The 19,225-nt window shown below is 35.2% G+C and overlaps 1 protein-coding gene across 2 annotated transcripts in view; it reads right to left on the bottom strand.

Moving 5' to 3' along the window:
- Positions 1-8,485: 8,485 nt before the first annotated feature.
- The window catches only part of TFPI (tissue factor pathway inhibitor), a 54,066-nt gene continuing 43,326 nt past the window's right edge, over positions 8,486-19,225 (bottom strand). Inside the window, exons 7-8 of one of the 2 annotated variants that reach the window (XM_066345372.1) lie at positions 10,203-10,382; positions 8,486-9,151 (exon numbers count right to left, since the gene is read on the bottom strand). In XM_066345372.1, the coding sequence (XP_066201469.1) occupies positions 9,066-9,151; positions 10,203-10,382 (266 nt within the window). In that variant the 3' untranslated portion in view covers positions 8,486-9,065. The remainder of the gene's footprint in view (positions 9,152-10,202; positions 10,383-19,225) is intronic. The other variant, XM_066345374.1, reaches the window with a different exon arrangement.

Consider the following 19,225-nt stretch of genomic DNA (forward strand, 5'->3'; position numbering starts at 1 on the left):
GACAAATTGCATCAATATAGGCTAGTTTTGAAGGAATATAGCAGACTAAAGAAAAATGACTACATTATGTTGGAAGAATTATGGGTATTACCAAGTGAAGAGCCTGGCAAATGTTAATTTTTGTTTTTTAATCACAGAACATTTTTATCTATTTTGGCTTACCATATATTGGTATTGGATGCTTGGAACTAGGAAAATATTAAATACATTATACTTATTTTAATTTTTTAGCAAAGCATTACAGGAATATAATTATAAGATCAATTATCATTAAAGGCTTATAACAAGGAAACAGCTATTCGTAATTTCCTAGATTTCCACATCCAACTTTATTCTGGCTTACTTCCACTTTTGCCATTAAAATGTACATTCTATCTTTATTTCTGCTTCTCTGTATATGACTTATTTCCCCACTTTCTTCACTGCCTTTCATGTATTTTCATCACTAGTATTTAAAATTCTGTGTGTGTGTATATAGAGTGTGTGTTGAGTGGGTTTTCCTTTATTGAGTACAACACACCATTTATTTTTTAAATTATTTTATTTATTCATTTTAGAGAAGAGAGAGAGAGAGAGAGAGAGAGAGAGAAAGGGGGGGAGCAGGAAGAGTCAATAGGACTCCTATATGTGCCTTGACCTGGCAGGTCCAGGGTTTTGAACCAGAGACCTCAGTATTCCAGGTCGACGCTTTATCCACTGCGCCACCACAGGTCAGGCACAACACACCATGTAAACAAAGGAAACCTATGTTTATTCTATTAAATCTCTCATGCCTCTTTTTATCTCTTCTATTTTTCTGGAACCTATCTATATTCAAAGATTGACTCCTTAATTGACTGCCTAATTTTCTCATTGTTTTTTTCTATCCCATTTTCCTTTTCTATGGCTTTCTCTTTCAATAGCTTAAAGATTCTCTTCACTTTTTTTATTTCTTGATTTTAAATAAATGCTTATTTTTAACACCTTTTCCCTTTATTATCTAGTATTCTTGTCTTTACTCTGCACATACTAATTATAAAGGTTATAATAAATAAAAAATATTTAGCTTTCTTTTGTCTCTCAATAATGTAGTATTTAAATTTTATTTCTGGATTTCTTTTCCTTGAAAGTTTTTTTATACATCTTTTGTAGAATTTATCATGATGTATGTTAGGGTTTTTGTTCTATTCTGTGTAGCACATATATTCTATTATTTTTCTATTTAGTATACAGTAATACTTTTGATTTCATATGTTGAACTTGCATGTAGCAATTTTGCTGAACTCCAGTGTTAGTTTTAATTGTTTTTAGATACTCTTGGATTTTCTATTATGACAAGCATATTATTGAAAACAAACTTTGATGTTATGTAATACATATACCTAATTTTGTTTTTTTGTCTTTTTGCATCGTCTGTAAACTTATGACTACCTGCATATGTTGAAAAATAACAGTAATAGAAAGCATCTTGGTCTTATTCCTGAGTTTAATGGAAATGTTTCTAAAATTTTACCACTAAGTATCATATTTTATTTTTATCAGATTGTTACCAGACTACAGAGTTTGGGTCACCCACCGCCACCACCCAACACCTCAATAGCCAATAAGCAGAGACTGTGTCTGAGAGGAAACAGGTGTCTTTAATCAAGATTGCCAGCAACTTGAGAAGGCAAGGTCATATCCTAGCCCAGTACACTTTTCTTCCAGTTGATACTCTGGGGAAGAAGTCTTCCAGGACCAGTGGAGGACCTGGTCTCCTGGCTTATGTGGATGAAGATGACCTGTAAAGGAAAAATCTCTTTCTCTAGCAAAGAATGTATAGGAGACAATACCTGTTGGACATTTTTCAGACAAAACGCTATGTTAACATCCTGATCTATAAAGGCATCTCCTAACTGTAAAGTAGCATGGAAGAGTCACCCAAAAACAATTTTGAAGGGACTCTAGTGAATCCCACTTCGGGGAGCAACACTTATCAATAGTAGGGCAATAGATAAAGCTTGATCCCAGTGCAGATGAGCTTCCTGACAGATATTGGCAATAGTTTTCTTGAGGGTGTAATTCATTTTCTCTACTTTGCCAGAAAGAAGATTGAGGGTGCCAGGCACTTTATAGCTTCCATTCTATTCCTAATGTTTTGCATTGTGGTTGCAGTAGGGAAACAGGTATCTTTAATAAAAATTGCCAGCAACTTGAGAAGACGAGGCATATCCTAGCCCAAAGCCTGCCTTGCAACTCAGTTGTGAGGGGTGACTATATAGTTTTTCAGATGAGGTTAGTACAATGGGGGGCATGCAATTAGTCATAAAGCAGGATAGCTGGTTCTCGGCATTTAAGAGTCACCAAGCAGGATGGCTGGTTTCGAAAGTGTAATTTTTTTCTCCATGGCATTCTGACCTAATCACGGTCTTTATTGCTTCTTGGGCGCCAATCATCTCCTTAGGGGGTATGGGAATATTTGCTTCAGTAGTTCTCCTCAGGGAGAATGGGAGCATCCAGCTTCCGCTGTACTCCTGCATTCCTGAGTGAGGTTCTAAAAAGCATCTAGGAAATAGGTTGCATATGGTGCATTAGCAATCACTCACACACATACACACACACATACATACACACACACAAAATTGATTGTATGCTATTCAATGCTATTCAAGATCAAGATCAATCTCTCTAGTTTTCAAAGATTTTAACTATGAAACAAGAGTTAAAATTAATCTTTATCCATTGAACATGATAATTTTTTTTTTTTTTTCATTTTTCTGAAGCTGGAAACAGGGAGAGACAGTCAGACAGACTCCCGCATGCGCCCGACCGGGATCCACCCGGCACGCCCACCATGGGGCGACGCTCTGCCCACCAGGGGGCGATGCTCTGCCCATCCTGGGCGTCGCCATGTTGCGACCAGAGCCACTCTAGCGCCTGAGGCAGAGGCCACAGAGCCATCCCCAGCGCCCGGGCCATCTTTGCTCCAGTGGAGCCTTGGCTGCGGGAGGGGAAGAGAGAGATAGAGAGGAAAGCGCGGCGGAGGGGTGGAGAAGCAAATGGGCGCTTCTCCTGTGTGCCCTGGCCGGGAATCGAACCCGGGTCCTCCGCACGCTAGGCTGACGCTCTACCGCTGAGCCAACCGGCCAGGGCTGAACATGATAATTTGACTCACACTTTTTCCTTTTAATATTTTTCATGATATTAATGATCAAATTTGAATCATCTTTCCATGTCTCAGGAAGTCATTAGTATTACTGTTCTGTCTTTTTGCTTCAGATTTCAGATTGGTTCAGGTACTAATCTTGTCTTTAAAAAAATGTACATTTTCTTCATCATGATTTTTTGGGTTACCTATTAAAAAATACTGCCTAACAGTATTATTTATCCTAAGTTACTCACATATTTTATTTACCTTCAAGTTATGTGCCTGGAGCAAGTGCTTCACTTGCCTCCCTCTAGTGCCAGCCCTACCTGCTAGACCACATATTTCAGTTCATGCTTATCCTAGCCAGATATGTGAGAGTGGGCTTGTGAATCAAACCTGGTCAGTCATAAAGTCACCTATCTAAATACAATATTTGGGTCAAGTCTAGCAAAAAGAAATTTGGGTCAAAAACAGTGAAGCCAGGATTTTTTTTTAATTAAGAGAGCATTTATTTATTTGTTTGTTTGTTTATTTATTATTTTTAGCAAGAAAGAGGGACAGATTGGGACAGACAGTAAGGGAGAGAGATGAGAAGTATCAATTCTTTGTTGAGGCACTTTAGTTGTTCAACACCTTGATTGCTTTCTTATATAGGTAGTGGGAGGGGGGCTCCAGTTGAGCCAGTGACCCCTTGCTCAAGCCAAAGATCTTGGGCTTCAAACCAATGACCTTTGGGCTCAAGCCAGCGACCATGGGGTTATGTCTGTGATCTCATACTCAAGCCCAGTGGCCCTGTGCTCAAGCTGGTGAGCCCATGCTCAAGCCAGCAGCCTTGGGGTTTCAAACCTGGGTCCTCTGCTTCCCACGCCAATGCTCTATCCACAGCACTACTACTTGATCAGGCTATTTATTTACTTTTTAAAAGCAGTTAATAGTTTACAGTAAAACTGTAGGGCAGGTAAGGAGTTTTCTGATATGTCCCCTACCATGACATATATCCATAGCCTCTCCCATTATCAGCATTCCCCACTAGAATGCTACATGTGTTACAATTGATAAACCTACATTGACACATCACTATGACCCAAAGTCCATACTTTACATTAGAGTTCACTTTTGGTGTTGTATAGTCTATGGGTTCAGACAAATGTATAATGACGTGTATCTACCAGTATATTATCATACAGAACAGTTTCACTGCCCTAAAACTTTTGTGTTCCACCTACACATTTCCTCACCCAATTCTTTGGCAATCACTGATCTTTTTACTATCTCCATAGTTTTGCCTTTTCCAGAATATTATATAATTGGAGTCATATGTTATGTACTTAGCTATTCCAGATTGGCTCCTTTCATTTAGTAATGTGCATTGAGTTTCCTTCATGTGTTTTGATAGCTTGGTAGCCCATTTCTTTTTGAAACTGAATACTATATTTCACTGTGTAGATATATTACAGTTTATTTAGCCATTCACCCACTAAAGGACATTATGTTTGTGCTGCGAACCAGCCAGCACAGCTAGTAATTCCAGGTCCCTGAGGGAGAATGATACAGAATGAAGAAAATAGACTTAAACAGAAATAGGTTGGGCTCAGGAGGACTCTCTGCAACACAGAAGATAGCTTGCAAAAAGCCAAGAGCCCCTGGCCTGCTTTATTATACAGCCATATGCAAATAAGAAAATCTCCAATACAAAGTCACACATCTCCAAGGCAACCCAAGAATTCTCCTAAGTGCAGAAACCCTCCACCCTGCATAACTGAAATCAACCAACATTAGAACAAAGGGTGAGAGGAAGGGCATGTAAATTGCTTCTTGCAACTTAACCAAGCAAGTGAGGTAGGGTTTTAGGATGAGTGCAAATACTCAGCTTCATAGCCAATATGCAGGTGAAGGGGGGAACTTAACCTTTTGCTAAACCTCAAACTTACAAAGGCTTTGCCACTTGCAGTCTCCCACATGGTTGATTCCAAGTTTTGTTTATAGCAACTTTATTTGTAATCAAATAAAGTTGCTATAAACATCTATGTGCTGGTTTTTGTGTAAACATAAACTTTTAACTCCTTTAGATAAATATCAAGGAGTGTGATTGCAAAGTGGTATAGTAAGGTGTTTAGTTTTATAAGAAACTACCCACCTGTCTCCCGAAGTGGCGGTAGCACTTTGCATTCCTTCCGGCAATGTGTAAGAGTTGCTCTTGCTTCACATTTTCACCAGCACTTGGTAGTGTCAGTGTGCCTGATTTTGACCATTCTAATAGGTGTGTAGTAGTGGCTTATGGTTGTTTTAGTGTGAATTTTCATGATAACTTATGATGTGAAGCATCTTTTCAGATGCTATTTGACATCTTTATATCTTCTTTGGTGAGGTGTCCATTAAGGACTTTGAGCCATTTTTGAAATAGAGTTGTTATGTATTTTGGCTAATAGTCCTATATCAGATGTGTCTTTTGCAAATATTTTCTCTCCATCTATTGCTGTCTTTTAATCCCTTGATATTGTCTTTTTCAGAGCAAACATTTTTAATTTAATGAAATCCAGCTGATCAATTTCTTTCATGTATTGTGCCTGAGTCCAGGACTTTAATTATTTCAGGTAACAAAATCCAAAGTTTTCTGGAGAACATTTTTCTGAAAGACTGTGGGCTCAAATGGCTAAAATTCAGAAAGTATCTTGAAATCCTGTAATATTAGAAAATAAGGGCAAAAAAGTTGGGTTGCAGAATCTGGGGTGAAGATAAACTGAGTTTGATGACAATATGAAGCCTTGAGTCCATCCATACTGACATCAAGTACCTCTGCCCTTCTCAATTTTATGATTAAAGCAGTGTTTTGTTTAAGACTGTTTGGGCCAGAATTTTTGCATCTATGAGCAAATTGATGATAAAATCGTATTACTTGCCCTAATCCTGTATTTTATCATATGATTAAATGCCTGCAAATGCCTCTTTTTTTCCTCTCCCTCATAAAATGAATTACTAGGTATCACTGCTCCCTTTAAAAGTGGTCTGAACAATTCTATCCAAGACACCATCTGTGTGTTTAGACTAGGTCAGAGATTGAACCTGAGGGACTGATAAGATCAAGGTTTCCTGTTCTGCATAGCAGAATGCAGGAAAAGAAATTAAAGTGGGGTGTAAGATAAAGTCTTTGAGAAAGAATTGAAAGCCAAAAGTTGAAAAGGCTAAATATAAAATCTTTACGTTTCATAAAAACCAGACAAGAGCAGGAGCAACTGATAAAAAAATTTAAGAAGTTTCCTAAATAGAGCTACTTTAGTGTCATTTTTTTCCCCTTCTTTTGGTATGGAGATGAGCCAGGATCCCTTCAGTAGTCAGGGTTGGAAGTCATTTATATAAGATATAGTAATATGATGTATATATTTAAATATATGCATCATATTTATAAAATTATATAATTGACAGGATTATGTACAAAATAGAGTAAATGTAGAATATATGGATTGTAAAGCATAGTATACTAATTTATTTGACCAATACTAAATCATAATATATAAATGCACATTTATAATTAAACAGAGATTATTAGCAAATTCCAATTAAAGGAGGTAAAAGTATAATGGAGTTTATGGAATATTTTTTCTTTGTCTTTGGACATTAACTTTGTGATAACTAAAGAATAGTAAATTATTTTTGAAGTATGAGAAATTTCCTGAGTACAGCAATCATACTTTATTATTTAGGATAATATATTTTCTTTCTTATAGTGTAAAAATAAAATTATTAGAGCTGTTTTCAGAATGACCTGTTAATTTTGAACACAGAATAAACAAAGTATGTAAATATAGGTACATGCTGTGTAGTTTATATAAAATTTATAGTTAGATGCCCTTGATTGTGCAAAACAAAACAAAGACAATGCCACCAGATGACTTCTTATTTAAAAACAGTAAAAATAATATTCATATGCAATAAATACTGTAAACTATTTTGCTGTATGTCTTGTTTGACTGTTGTTGGAGAAGACAATTAGTCAATTCACCAATGTACTGTTTATATGTCTTTGGTGGCAACTTGCTACTTAACATAAGGAAACTTTACCCTTTATTCAAAGCTATTGTTATCCCTTTATAAATGACATCAGAACATAGTTCCAAAGGATTTTGATTTCTAAAAGCCTCCAAATCCACAGCAAAGACCCAATTTAAGGCAGATAGTTCTGTAAGGGATATTTGAAATCAAGATATAAAATTTTTAAGTGAACAAATGGACACTACTTTGTAATGATATAATTTGTATGCTGTAAGATAAAGATGATTTATAAACGTATGTTAAGATGTTTTATATTCTGTCTTGAAACAGTGATTTTATAGCTTATATCAGCTGGGCCCTGACTTCAGTTGAATGATCTGGAGAAAATCGGATTTTTCAATTGACCTTGAGCACGAATAAGCTGCATAAAGTTGTATTCAGTGAATAGGGAATACCCTTTAACTAAATTGAAGAAATCATAAAAGAGTAGGCAAGTCTTATATATATCTATATATCAAAATTAAATTGTGGGGAAGAGTTGGGGTTAAGTGTCAAATAGTGAGTCCTTTGAGGATTTTCAGTAATGGAGAAATATACTGAATTAATTTCTAGGAATTATTAATACTGAAGTGAAGAATGCCGTAGAGTTAAAAAACCTGGGAGTTGGATGAACTTTATGAAAAAAGAAGCAATAGTGTTTGAAGATTAATTAGATGTAGAATATGAGGGAAAATAAATCAAAATTGGGTTTAGTCTTTAAGCCCGAGGAACAGGCAGAGTTATGATCCTGTTGCTAGAGAGTGGTCATTAAGCTAAACTAAATGAAGTGATCAGTTGTTTTTAGGTGACAAGTTCAACTTTAAATGTGAAATGAACAGAGAAACTGAAATGCTTAGGAGGCTGCTGAGATGCCAGACTACATGTGGCTCAGCAGAGAAGGAAAGATACAGATCTAAATATAATGAATTAACTCCAAAGAAATGTTTGTGAAAACCCCAGTAGAATCTTCCTTTCTAATAATTTTCTTTTCCTCTTCTACAGAAACAGCATGTGTTTCTTTTTTTTCTTTCTTTCTTTTATGCATGAATTACTGGTCTCATTGTATGCAAAGCCTAATGATAAATGAGTAGGTTTCAGGAGGTTTAAATGTTTTTCCTATTTTTGGAAAAAAAAAAAAATTATCAAACAAAAAAATTAAGAAGTACATAAGCAGAATTATCTTTAGACTGCCATTAAAAACTTCCCTTTCCCACCAAGTTTTTTCTTATAATGATCAGTATTGAACACACACTTATTCAACTATCTTTATAGTTATACCAAATAGCAAACAAAAAGGAAAGCTAAATTTTAAAAAAATCAGGCAGACACATACACAGAACTGATTCTCCTTTATTCAAATATGGTTTTGCTCAAGATCCACTGAGGTACTGGTTAGTGCAAAGGGAGAAAAAGTATGTCTAGAGAGGGAAGAACATGGTAGAATTCTAGTATTACCGCTCTTTCCAAATGTACAAGTGAATAATCTTTATCAGAAGGTGCTTGTCACCATTTCAGATGTGAAACCCCCAAAGTGCTTGTTTTTTAATAGCTGTACTGTATTTTTTCAATCTGGGCCTGGCCTATAGAAGAGATCATAATATATTTGTGTGAGCAAAAAAATAATAATAATAATAAGTGACCATATATTATGAAATAGATGATTACCAAATAGAATTTGATGTGGCCAATGGTCTGATAATTTGTCATTAAATAGTAAACAGAAAGGGATCAAGAAAATAACTAAATTCATAGTAGTCAGTTAATAAATTATAGCCCTAGAATACATAATTTGATCAAATTAGAAAAGAAATACTGATATAAATGTATTAAGAGCAGGTAACATATAGATAGGAAAACAATGAAAATATTAATTAAAATTATTTTGAGAAAGATATCATAGTGAAAATTTTCATCTAAAATATGTAGAATTCTAGTTCTCAAAGCCTACTTGTATTGTCTTCTTCCTTCTCTTTTTCATTTTAAGTATCCGTCGTTTTGTTATTTTTCGAAAGGAACCTACAAAAGGAAAAAAAAATTATGAATGATAAATTGATTTATTGTATTATTTTATCTAAAATCTCCTTAAATTAATTTTTAATGTTTAAAACAAAAAAGTATAATTAGTTTAAAAAGCCTTTAATTAGTCTATTGTCTTAGAAGTCACTTTGCATATGAGTTAGCAAAAATGGATATATTGTTGATTTTTATTTCAGTTAGAAATTCATGAGCATTTTATTAAAAGCATGAACATGTGACTATGTATGATTGGTGGACTATAGATAATTTTATTTATATACTTACACTATTCTATAAACATGCATAATTTTTGTATTCAGAAGAATAATTTTTTTGTGTTATAAGAAAGCTTAAATATATTTCGTATAATTCTTCTTTCTTTTTTTTTTGTATTTTTTTCTGAAGCTAGAAACGGGGAGAGACAGACAGACTCCCGCATGCGCCTGACCGGGATCCACCCGGCACGCCCACCAGGGGGCGATGCTCTGCCCCTCTGGGGCGTCGCTCTGTTGTGACCAGAGCCACTGTAGCGCCTGGGTCAGAGGCCAAGGAGCCATCCCCAGCCCCCCGGGCCATCTTTGCTCCAATGGAGCCTCGGCTGCGGGAGGGGAAGAGAGAGACAGAGAGGAAGGAGAGGGGGAGGGGTGGAGAAGCAGATGGGCGCTTCTCCTGTGTGCCCTGGCCGGAAATCGAACCTGGGACCTCTGCACTCCAGGCCAACGCTCTACCACTGAGCCAACCGGCTAGGGCCTATTTCGTATAATTCTTGAATGTGAAGCTTAGTATATAAATATTAAAAGAATAAAATGATTTTTAAAATACTATTTCTATGAAGATACATTGAGAGGAGTTGCAGTTAATATATCCAGCAATATTATCTTAATGTAGTTGAAAGGGGACATTTCTAAGCTCAATCATAACACTTTGTTTCTTAAAATAAATAGAACTAACTTAATTGATATTTTTTCAGTTTAAAAGTCATTCATAACATCAATACAATTGTTTTCTTAAACACTAGTGAATTAATGCAAATAATTAATGTCTTCTCTACCTTTTTTACAAGCCCTATAACATGCTCTTTCAGAAATGAAATTGTTTTCGTTCCCTCCACATCCACTATAATTAAATGAAAGGCATCTCCCAATATTTGACTTGTAGTAGAATCTCCTCTCATTGGCCTTACACAATCCTCTGTCTGCAGGGGTCTTACACCAGGACGGAGTGTAAACACCTAAGAACAGGAAGAAAACATAGTAAGTCATTATATGATAGTTCATCTGAGACTTTCACATTATTGTTTATAGATGAATTTTGTGGCATTTCTGTGTAAAATAGTATTCTGAATGAATAAAATTAGTATTCAGTAAAATTTGTATATTTTAATTCAACAAAAATGTTTAAGCAATCTCCAAATGTCCGCTGTACTGAGACCTTTCTCCAATAGATGAAAAAGTAGATACATTTGCTAAAGGAAAGTGATATGATTCCTTTATATATAATAGTATATAGTTTATAACAAAAGCAACCACTGTTAAACAATTCAACTTCTGAGAGTTTAACAATAATCATTTAAAAAACTATTAATATATACATATACATATCATTTGTTCATAAATGTTCAACTTTTAAATATAAGTCCTAATGAGCCAAATTCATATTTGTTGTCTGACACAAATACTGAAGCTCAGGGTTTCTTCACTTGACTAAAAAGTTTTGAATGATATAACATGATCACAAGTTAAAGTGCAGACATTCAGGTGTAGAAAATTCTAACTTCAAGCTTCAGAGAAGGAGCCTAGTAGAACTGACGTGGTAATAAAGTTTGCTCATAAATTGAATCATAGGTTCCAGATGAGTGATATGCTTTTGCAAAGAAACAACACTGCTAAAGCCAGTAAAATAAAACACTCACATTTTTTTTTATAAATTTTTATTAATGTTGATGGGATGACATTAATAATTCAGGGTACATATATTCAAAGAAAACATGTCTAGGTTATCTTGTCATTAAATTATGTTGCATACCCCTCACCCAGAGTCAGATTGTCCTCCGTCACCCTCTGTCTAGTTTTCTCTGTGCCCCTCCCCCTCCCCCTAAACACTCACATTTTTAAAGCAGACAGACAAGCTGGTCTGTCAGTGGGACTAAGCACTTTCAAAAACAGAGGGTAAAAGTGAGACCATGATATAAAAGGAACATTCATTTCCTTAAGGTGAAGCAGAGGAAATCATTCAGTTCAATGGTAGCTACTTTGGGAAGTCCCGTCAGTGAGAGGAAATTGGTAGTCATTAGTAGTAGAGCTAAATTGCTTGATGTTACTAGTAAACTGTGGAGAAAACAGCTGTGTTGGGCTTGCTCGCTGGTTTACTGGCTGCAAGCACTTTGCTTGATTAGTGCATGAGCACGTGGCCACATGTGGGCAGTCTATATAAGGCTATGGGTGCTTGGGGGGGTCTAGATTATAATAATTCACAGAAATTTAAGATAGAATAAAAAGATACTAACCTGGCTTCTGTTCATTTTCCAAAGAGACTTTAATTAACAAATGCATTCTGTCTCAATCATGCCATTAATAACAAGTTGGGTAGTTTCCCTCTAAAGAGGGGGTCTATGATAGGTTTCAGAATTCAAGATTGTTTATTTTCTTCCAGGAATGGCCATCCCCTCGTATGACTGCTAAATTGCAAGGTGGCATTTCAGAGTCAGTTTTATGTGACGTGGTTTATGTAAATTTTATTTTAAACTTACACAGTAACTTTGAATCTTAAACTCACTTTGAATCTTTACTGTAATGCCTTTCTTATTGTTCCTGTTGTATATGCCTATTTAGGTTTTACTTTTACCAATCTAGTTAGGTTTTATGAACCACCTCATGACATGTAAATTATTTTTTATCTCCTAGATATTTTTATGAAATTTAATAATTAATCTTTCCTTTCAATACAAAATTCTTTTTTTTCCCCATAATTTTGTGGTGGAGAAAAATATAAAGATATTTTATTTTCTAATTACAAATTATCATTTTAAATTGTTCAAATAATACAAAAGTATAACAAATATAAAACATAAGTTCTTTATCTTTTGACCACTGTCCTTTAACTACTGTGAATGGTTTGGTGTCCATCATCCCCAAAATTGTTTGCTTTTGCAAACATATATTACTGTACAATTATGTCTTATTATTATACTTGATACTATTTTGTGGATATGTTTCCACATTTGTTCACATGCATACCTTATTCTTTTTAATGTATGCACAGTATTTTATTTTTTTAATTAATTACAGTATATTCACTGTAGTATTATTCATTACCCATGTATATAAATGACTTCTATTTTTTTTTAATTCCAGACAATGGTTCATGAACATCCTTGTACATGGGTTCAGATATTTGTAAAGTTAGAATTGTGAAAAGTTATATTCAACTTATTTTTTTGTAGATATAGTTGAATTTTCCATGAAAAGTTTATATACATTTATATCTATAATGGTGTTTAAAAGTGCCTAAACATTATTTAACAAAATGTAGACCCTACTGCAATGCATTTATTTTTTTTTCTTTTTTATTTTCTCATTCCCACAAAAGTAGAAAGGTGCTATGCAGAACTTGTCATTGCTCATAGCTCTTCAAGTGTTATTTTTCCTACTTTTCTAATTTTTGCAGCTGTATGCAATTATAATGCTCAAATTATAGAATAGAATATATTATATAATAAATGTGAGAAATAATATTATATTGAATATAATGAAGATACTTAAGAGTGATGCCATAGTCCTGTTATCATAAAGTATCCTGCAATCATAAAAAAAGGCAAGAAATGGAATCTGTTTCTGATTAGGAATGGAGAATACTTATCACATGTAAATTTACTATTTCCATGCAGTAACTCTGTACAGCAGGAAAAGTGTGTGTCTTCATTTATTAACAAGGAAAAAGTAGCAACTGACATTTCATGGCAAAAGATGGGCAGCAACTGACATTTCATGTGGAGGAGAAGAGAGGGCGGGCAGAGGGAAAATGTGGGCTGTGCAACTTATTTTTTTCCTATATATACTGGACCACTTCGCTGAGTGTGAAATGTAGAAGGTAGGCTATTAGGGCATTTTAAACTGAAAGGTCACAGGGGAATGGACTGTAAGGAACCTTATCTGGACAGGGGAGCCTCCACATATTGAAGAAGAAGAAAAAATAGGTATATATTTATTGGGTTGGATTTTTTTGTCTAGATCGTGATTTTTAACCCACATGCCATGGCACACCAATGTGCCACAGAATTTTTTAAACATGCAATACCTGACTATTTCGTCAGGGGCACTAAATGTCTTTTCCCTTAGATTGTCAAATAAAAATAAATAAATAACAATAGCGAACACAACAATAGCCATCTAGTGTGAATGCCCTGTCTTGAACCATGAATATATAGGTCATAAATAAGAGTTGCATCTTATTGGTCATGTTGCATAACAAAGTTGCATCTGATTGGTTAATTTTTGGTCCCAGAAATTCTTATATACAAGTATAGGTACCTGACTTATTAAAAAAATCATTTGGAGCTAAAAGGGTAGATAATTACTACTATTATTTTCTTGGTAAATCAATCAAAATTAAACCTTTTTTTGTCAGATTGACAAAAAAATATATTTTTGGTGGACTAAAGAATTTTAGTAATTAATTTCTGTGTGCCATAAGATGAAAAAGGTTGAAAATCACTGGTCTAGACACAAGTAATTTAATTATTTGTAATTTTATCATGCTATTCCAGTGTGGCTTTACTTTAGAATTCCCTGAATGAAAAGGAAATTGTGAACTATGCCCATGGTCTAGCTGGCATCTATGCAAACAGGTCCAAGATATTCGATAGAATATAAAGCCCATGTTTTGAGAGTACAGAAAATTTTAGTTTTGACCTCAGTGGAAGTACAATATCATTTTTATGTCTTCCATAATATTGATACTTGTGCCGGAGTCTGACTTAGCATATAAAATAGGCACTGAGGTTTCCTATGCATCTACCTCCTTCCCCACTTCCACAAGCCTGCCTGCCTATAAAGACAAAACCACCGTCTTGTTTGTCATCCTCAGACTGCCAGGCCTCATGACAATTCCAGTCATGGAAGAGGCACACAATATTGTGGAGTTGAACTGAAATAAAAAGTATAAGATTTCAACATCAGGTTATAAGACAAAGTTGGAAACGGGTTTGCAAGTTGTCTGATCATAAATAAGATTCAACGACACAAAACATTTACTGGTATTTTCTAATTATGTTTTAGTTTTATAACTACTTTATGTTGTGTTAGACAATCATAATATTAAGAAATTAAAGAGACTTCAGATCAAGGTCACACAGGCTTTAATTATATTAAAAATTATCATTGATAAATGTATATAAACAATAGCTCTGATTATTTTTTTTCCTGCTATGAACCTCCATTGACACTAGATAATCCTCCTCCTCCTCTTTCTTTTCTCCTTCTCTTCCTCCTCCTCTTGCTCCTTCTTATCATCATCATAGAAAACCTCAAATATTAGTACTTCTGAGCTCTTACTGCGTGCTAAACAGTGAGTTAAAATTTTTATATGTCATCATAATTTTCACAAAATTTTTATGAGAAATTACTGCCCACATGTAACAAATGAGGAACCTCCGGCTATTGTGTGATTTTTTTCAAGGCTTCAGGAGCGTTGGCAAAAAGCAGAACTGGACATAAAACCCACATCTTTCTGCCCATAAAGCCAATACTCTTAACCACTGTTATGTCATCTGAAAACTAACTAGAAAATAAAAGCAATTTAGCAAAGATATTTTAATAATTACAAATAAAATTATCAAAACTTCCCCTTTATATTTGATTCCCAAGTTATCTCTTCTTTGAATCTCAGGTTCAGAATGTCTTAGATACTTCTTCCCTCAGTTAAGTGCAGGAAGTTGTAATTTAACAAGTTTGAACAGGAGAAAGATATCTAATCAAAATAGATCATCAAACAAGAAGTCCGGAGACAAGTCTTGGAGTAACAGTGCTGAGCTACATGGTATTTAGAGAGCTCAAACATTAGAAGGCAAGAATTACTGGGTCATGTTCATCATGGACTGATTCTAGAAGTAACAGACCAAACTTCCTGCCTATAGGATCATGTTTGCATTGACCACTCAGATCCATTTAATAGCATTATAATGTGACAGAAAAGTAGAACTTCATTCTTTTGTTTCCCTAGGAAACAGAGTTGGGATTTTCCTAACCAACACTTTTTTTTAAAGTTTTTATTTTACTTTATTTTATTTTATTTTAGTGAGAGATTGAGACAGGAAGTGAGAGAGATGAGAAGCAACAACTCATAGTTGCAGCACCTTAGTTGTTCATTGATTGCTTTCTCTAATGTGCCTTGACCAGGTAGGCTCCAACTGAGCCAGTGACCCCTTGTTCAAGCCAGCGAACTTGGGTTTTAAGCCAGTGAACTTGGGCTTTAAACCAGAGATTTTTGGGCTCAAGCCAGAGACCATGGGATTATGTTTACGATCTCATGGACAAACTGATGGCTTTAGGCTTAAGCTGGTTAGCCTGTGCTCAAGCCGGCAACCTCAGGGTTTAGAACCCAGGACCTCAGTGTCCCAGGTCAGAAGCTGTACCTACTGCACCACCACTGGTCGGGCCTAATCAACATGTTTTATATCAAGACTTCTCCAATTCATTCCTGAGAAGATTATTTAGTATACAAAAAAGGGCAGTCACTGAATTACACAGAGCATAGTGTAGTGCAGGTTATTCTAATTTAGTCCTACTTCATTCCTAATTCATATCATAATAGGGATAGTTTTTAGAAAAAAATATGTGCCATCAAATTGGTGTTATTATTACTTTTTAGTTTGTATTTTATTCATTTGTGGATTATTTTTGATTTACAATTGTATAATAGTCACAGTCATCAGAAGTTTATTCCTACTCTTATTCTTGCTCATATAAAATTAGTGTCAAAGCAACTTGGTTTACAAATTGAAAGTCTGTGATTTTTCTCTTTTAAAGGTGTATGTATATTTTTTGAGTTTTAGAAACACTTCTCTGGGGAAATAATGACCAGAGGGAAAAAAAAAAAAAAAAAAAGAGATTATCCTTCTTAAAACCAAGCATAGCACAGGAAGAAAGGGATTAGAAAAAGAAGCCAGTGGTCACCTGGGGTGACTGTATTTGATGGCAGCAATCTTGGCAGAGATGAAGTGCTATATTTTTGTTTCTCATCAGCTCTCCAGCCAGGAAGTAGAAGGTCTGATGGTTCCTCTCCACAAGTTTTCGTTTATTTTTGGAAAGCTAGCTTGTCAGAATATCAGCGTCTGAAGCACCAGAGTCACTATGCAGGCTTAGTTAGGTTATGAGGGAAGTTTTAATGCTTCTGGGTTCGAGAATGGATTATGAAAAACGGCCTACTTCTTTGTGATGGTGGTGGAAGTGGGTTGTTGATGAAGTGAGGCTTTTCTATAGTGACAGTGCCAGTGGTTAACTGGGGTGTGCAGCTAACTGTACATGCAAGTGTGGGCCAGGTAGGATTACAGTTGTGAGTATGCAAAATACACTTTATTCTGATATTGCTATTTATTAATTATTGCATCATTATTATTACTGACCTACTTTTGCCCAACCCTGTATATTACGTTTATTATATATATTACATTGATAGTATATCTGAGTTGAGGCAGAACTTGATTATCACACTTTAAATGTTAAGCCATCCTTCAAACCAAACTTGTCATTTAGGTCAATTACATGATTTCATGTAAATAAGAATATTCTTAATAAAATTTCCTTTTAAGTTCATGTGAATTTTAACTATTTCCTTAGTTAATCATTTACTCTTATAATTATTATTTTACTTATTAGACTTTTTAGTGTATATCTACATCAAAAGAGGGAGAGAACATTTATCAGAGAATATTTAAAATTCATTTACTACTACAAGCAGATATACTGTATGACCCAGCAATCCCTCTTGTGGATATTTATTTAAAGAAAATAAAAACACTAATTAAAAAAGATATATGCACCCCTATATTCACTGCAGCATTATATGCAATAGCCAAGATATATGGAAGCAATTGAGATGGACCTAGATGTCCTTTGATAGATAAATGGATAAAGATGCAGTATGCATGTGTGGATATAATTATGCAGCAATAAAAAGGAATGAAATCTTGCTATTTGTGAAAACATAGATAGATCTGGAGGGTATTATGCTAAGTGAAATAAGTCAGGCAGAGAAAGACAAACATTGGTTTCACTTGTATGTGGAATATAAAATTACAACAAACAAAGCAAACAAAACAGAAACAGACTGATAGAAACAGAGACCAAAAGAGGAAGGGCTATATAGTCAATAATATTGTGATGATTTTACACTACAGATGATTACTAAAATTAGTGGGTAATCATATTGTAAGGTAAAAAATGTCAAACACTATACTATACAACTGAAACTAATATAACCAATGTAAGATGTATATACCAACTACACTTAAATAAAAAAATAAATGTAGCCTGACCAGGTGGTGGCACAGTAGATAAAGTGTCAGCCTGGGAAGCTGAAGACCTAGGTTCAAAACTCTGAAGTTGCGGACTTGAGCATGGGCTCATCTGGCTTAAGTGCAGGCTTACAAGCTTGAGCATGGGGTCACTAGCTTGAGCATGGGATCATGAACATGACCCTACCGGCTTGAGCCCAAAGGTCACTGGCTTTAAGCCCACAGTCAAGGGCTTGAGCAAGGGGTTACTGCCTTGGCTGGAGCCCCTCAGTCAGCACACACATGAGACAGCAAGCAATGAACAGCTAAGGTGCCGCAACAGAGAACTGATGCTTCTCATCTCTCTCCCTTGCTGTCTGTCTGTCCCTATCTGTCTCTGTCTCTTTCTGTCTCTCTCTCTCTCTCTCACACACACACACAAATAAGTAAATACATACATATATAAGTTTAAAAACTGATGTACTTTCTCACAATTATTTTATTTTCCCCTTTTTATTTTGGTAGTTTACCTGCCAATAATTACAATTTTCATACAGTTCTTGATAACACTTCAGAGCAAAATCATCCCTTAACCTACTCTACCCATTTTTAGCTCCTTTTCAATGCATAATTTTTAACTGATTTTAAAAAATGTCATTGAAAGACACAGGGCTGGAAGGATACAGAGAAACAACTCAATAAAATTATTTGGTGCTAAAAATAAAAGAATAAGAGCTACAAAGTTACTTATCATTATTACAAGTAGTGTTTAAAGATTTAGGCTCAAATTCATCTGCATTTGAATTCACTGCTCTCATTACCGAATATAAGGATCTCAAGGCATACCATATTGTCTAACTCCCAGTGAAATTTTGCATGCCCTCAATGATATCTCAGTGCTTTTAGAACAATGCTAACATGCCTATAAGTTAGAGAATTTAATCCCAGAGGCACCCATTCATTTTTTAAAACACCACATTAAAAATAAAACACTTTATGGGAAGAAGTTTATAAGGTAGAAGTCATTATATTAATCTTGATTTTTAGTCTGGGTTGGGGGAAATAAGGTCCGGTGGAGACGCGAGGTGGGGGTGGAGCTGGAACAGGGAGGACGGCAGGTAAGGCAGGCACAGAACTAAACTCTCCTTTCCCACGACAATTGTTTAAGTACTAAGAGCATTTATGATGCTTGCTCTTGGATGTCAGGCTCCTTACACTTTCCAGTCCTTCTATAAACATGTTTCCAGTTCTCTATGTGACGTCTAAGTTAGGCATTCAAGGCTGAAGCTAGTCCCCCAGACGTGATGAGGTCAGTGCTGGACTGAGCTGCACATTCACATCCTTCGTTCTAGTTAAGTCATAGTCAACAATTTCTAGTGCTTTAAATCCATCTGGGCGGAAGTTATGTTTGCTTTCTGTTTGCTTACTTACTTGCTTATTTTTTGTTGTTGTTGTAAAAAACGATGCTCAAAGACATTTGGATTCTGAACCTCATCTGATTCTAGTACATGGCCAGGGTGGAGAACACCTGGTCCAGACATCATGTCTCTTTTTAGCTTCAGGGTCCATTTAATAGCCACGGA

The sequence above is a fragment of the Saccopteryx leptura genome, chromosome 7 (assembly GCF_036850995.1).
Source record: "Saccopteryx leptura isolate mSacLep1 chromosome 7, mSacLep1_pri_phased_curated, whole genome shotgun sequence".
Classification (NCBI taxonomy): domain Eukaryota; kingdom Metazoa; phylum Chordata; class Mammalia; order Chiroptera; family Emballonuridae; genus Saccopteryx; species Saccopteryx leptura.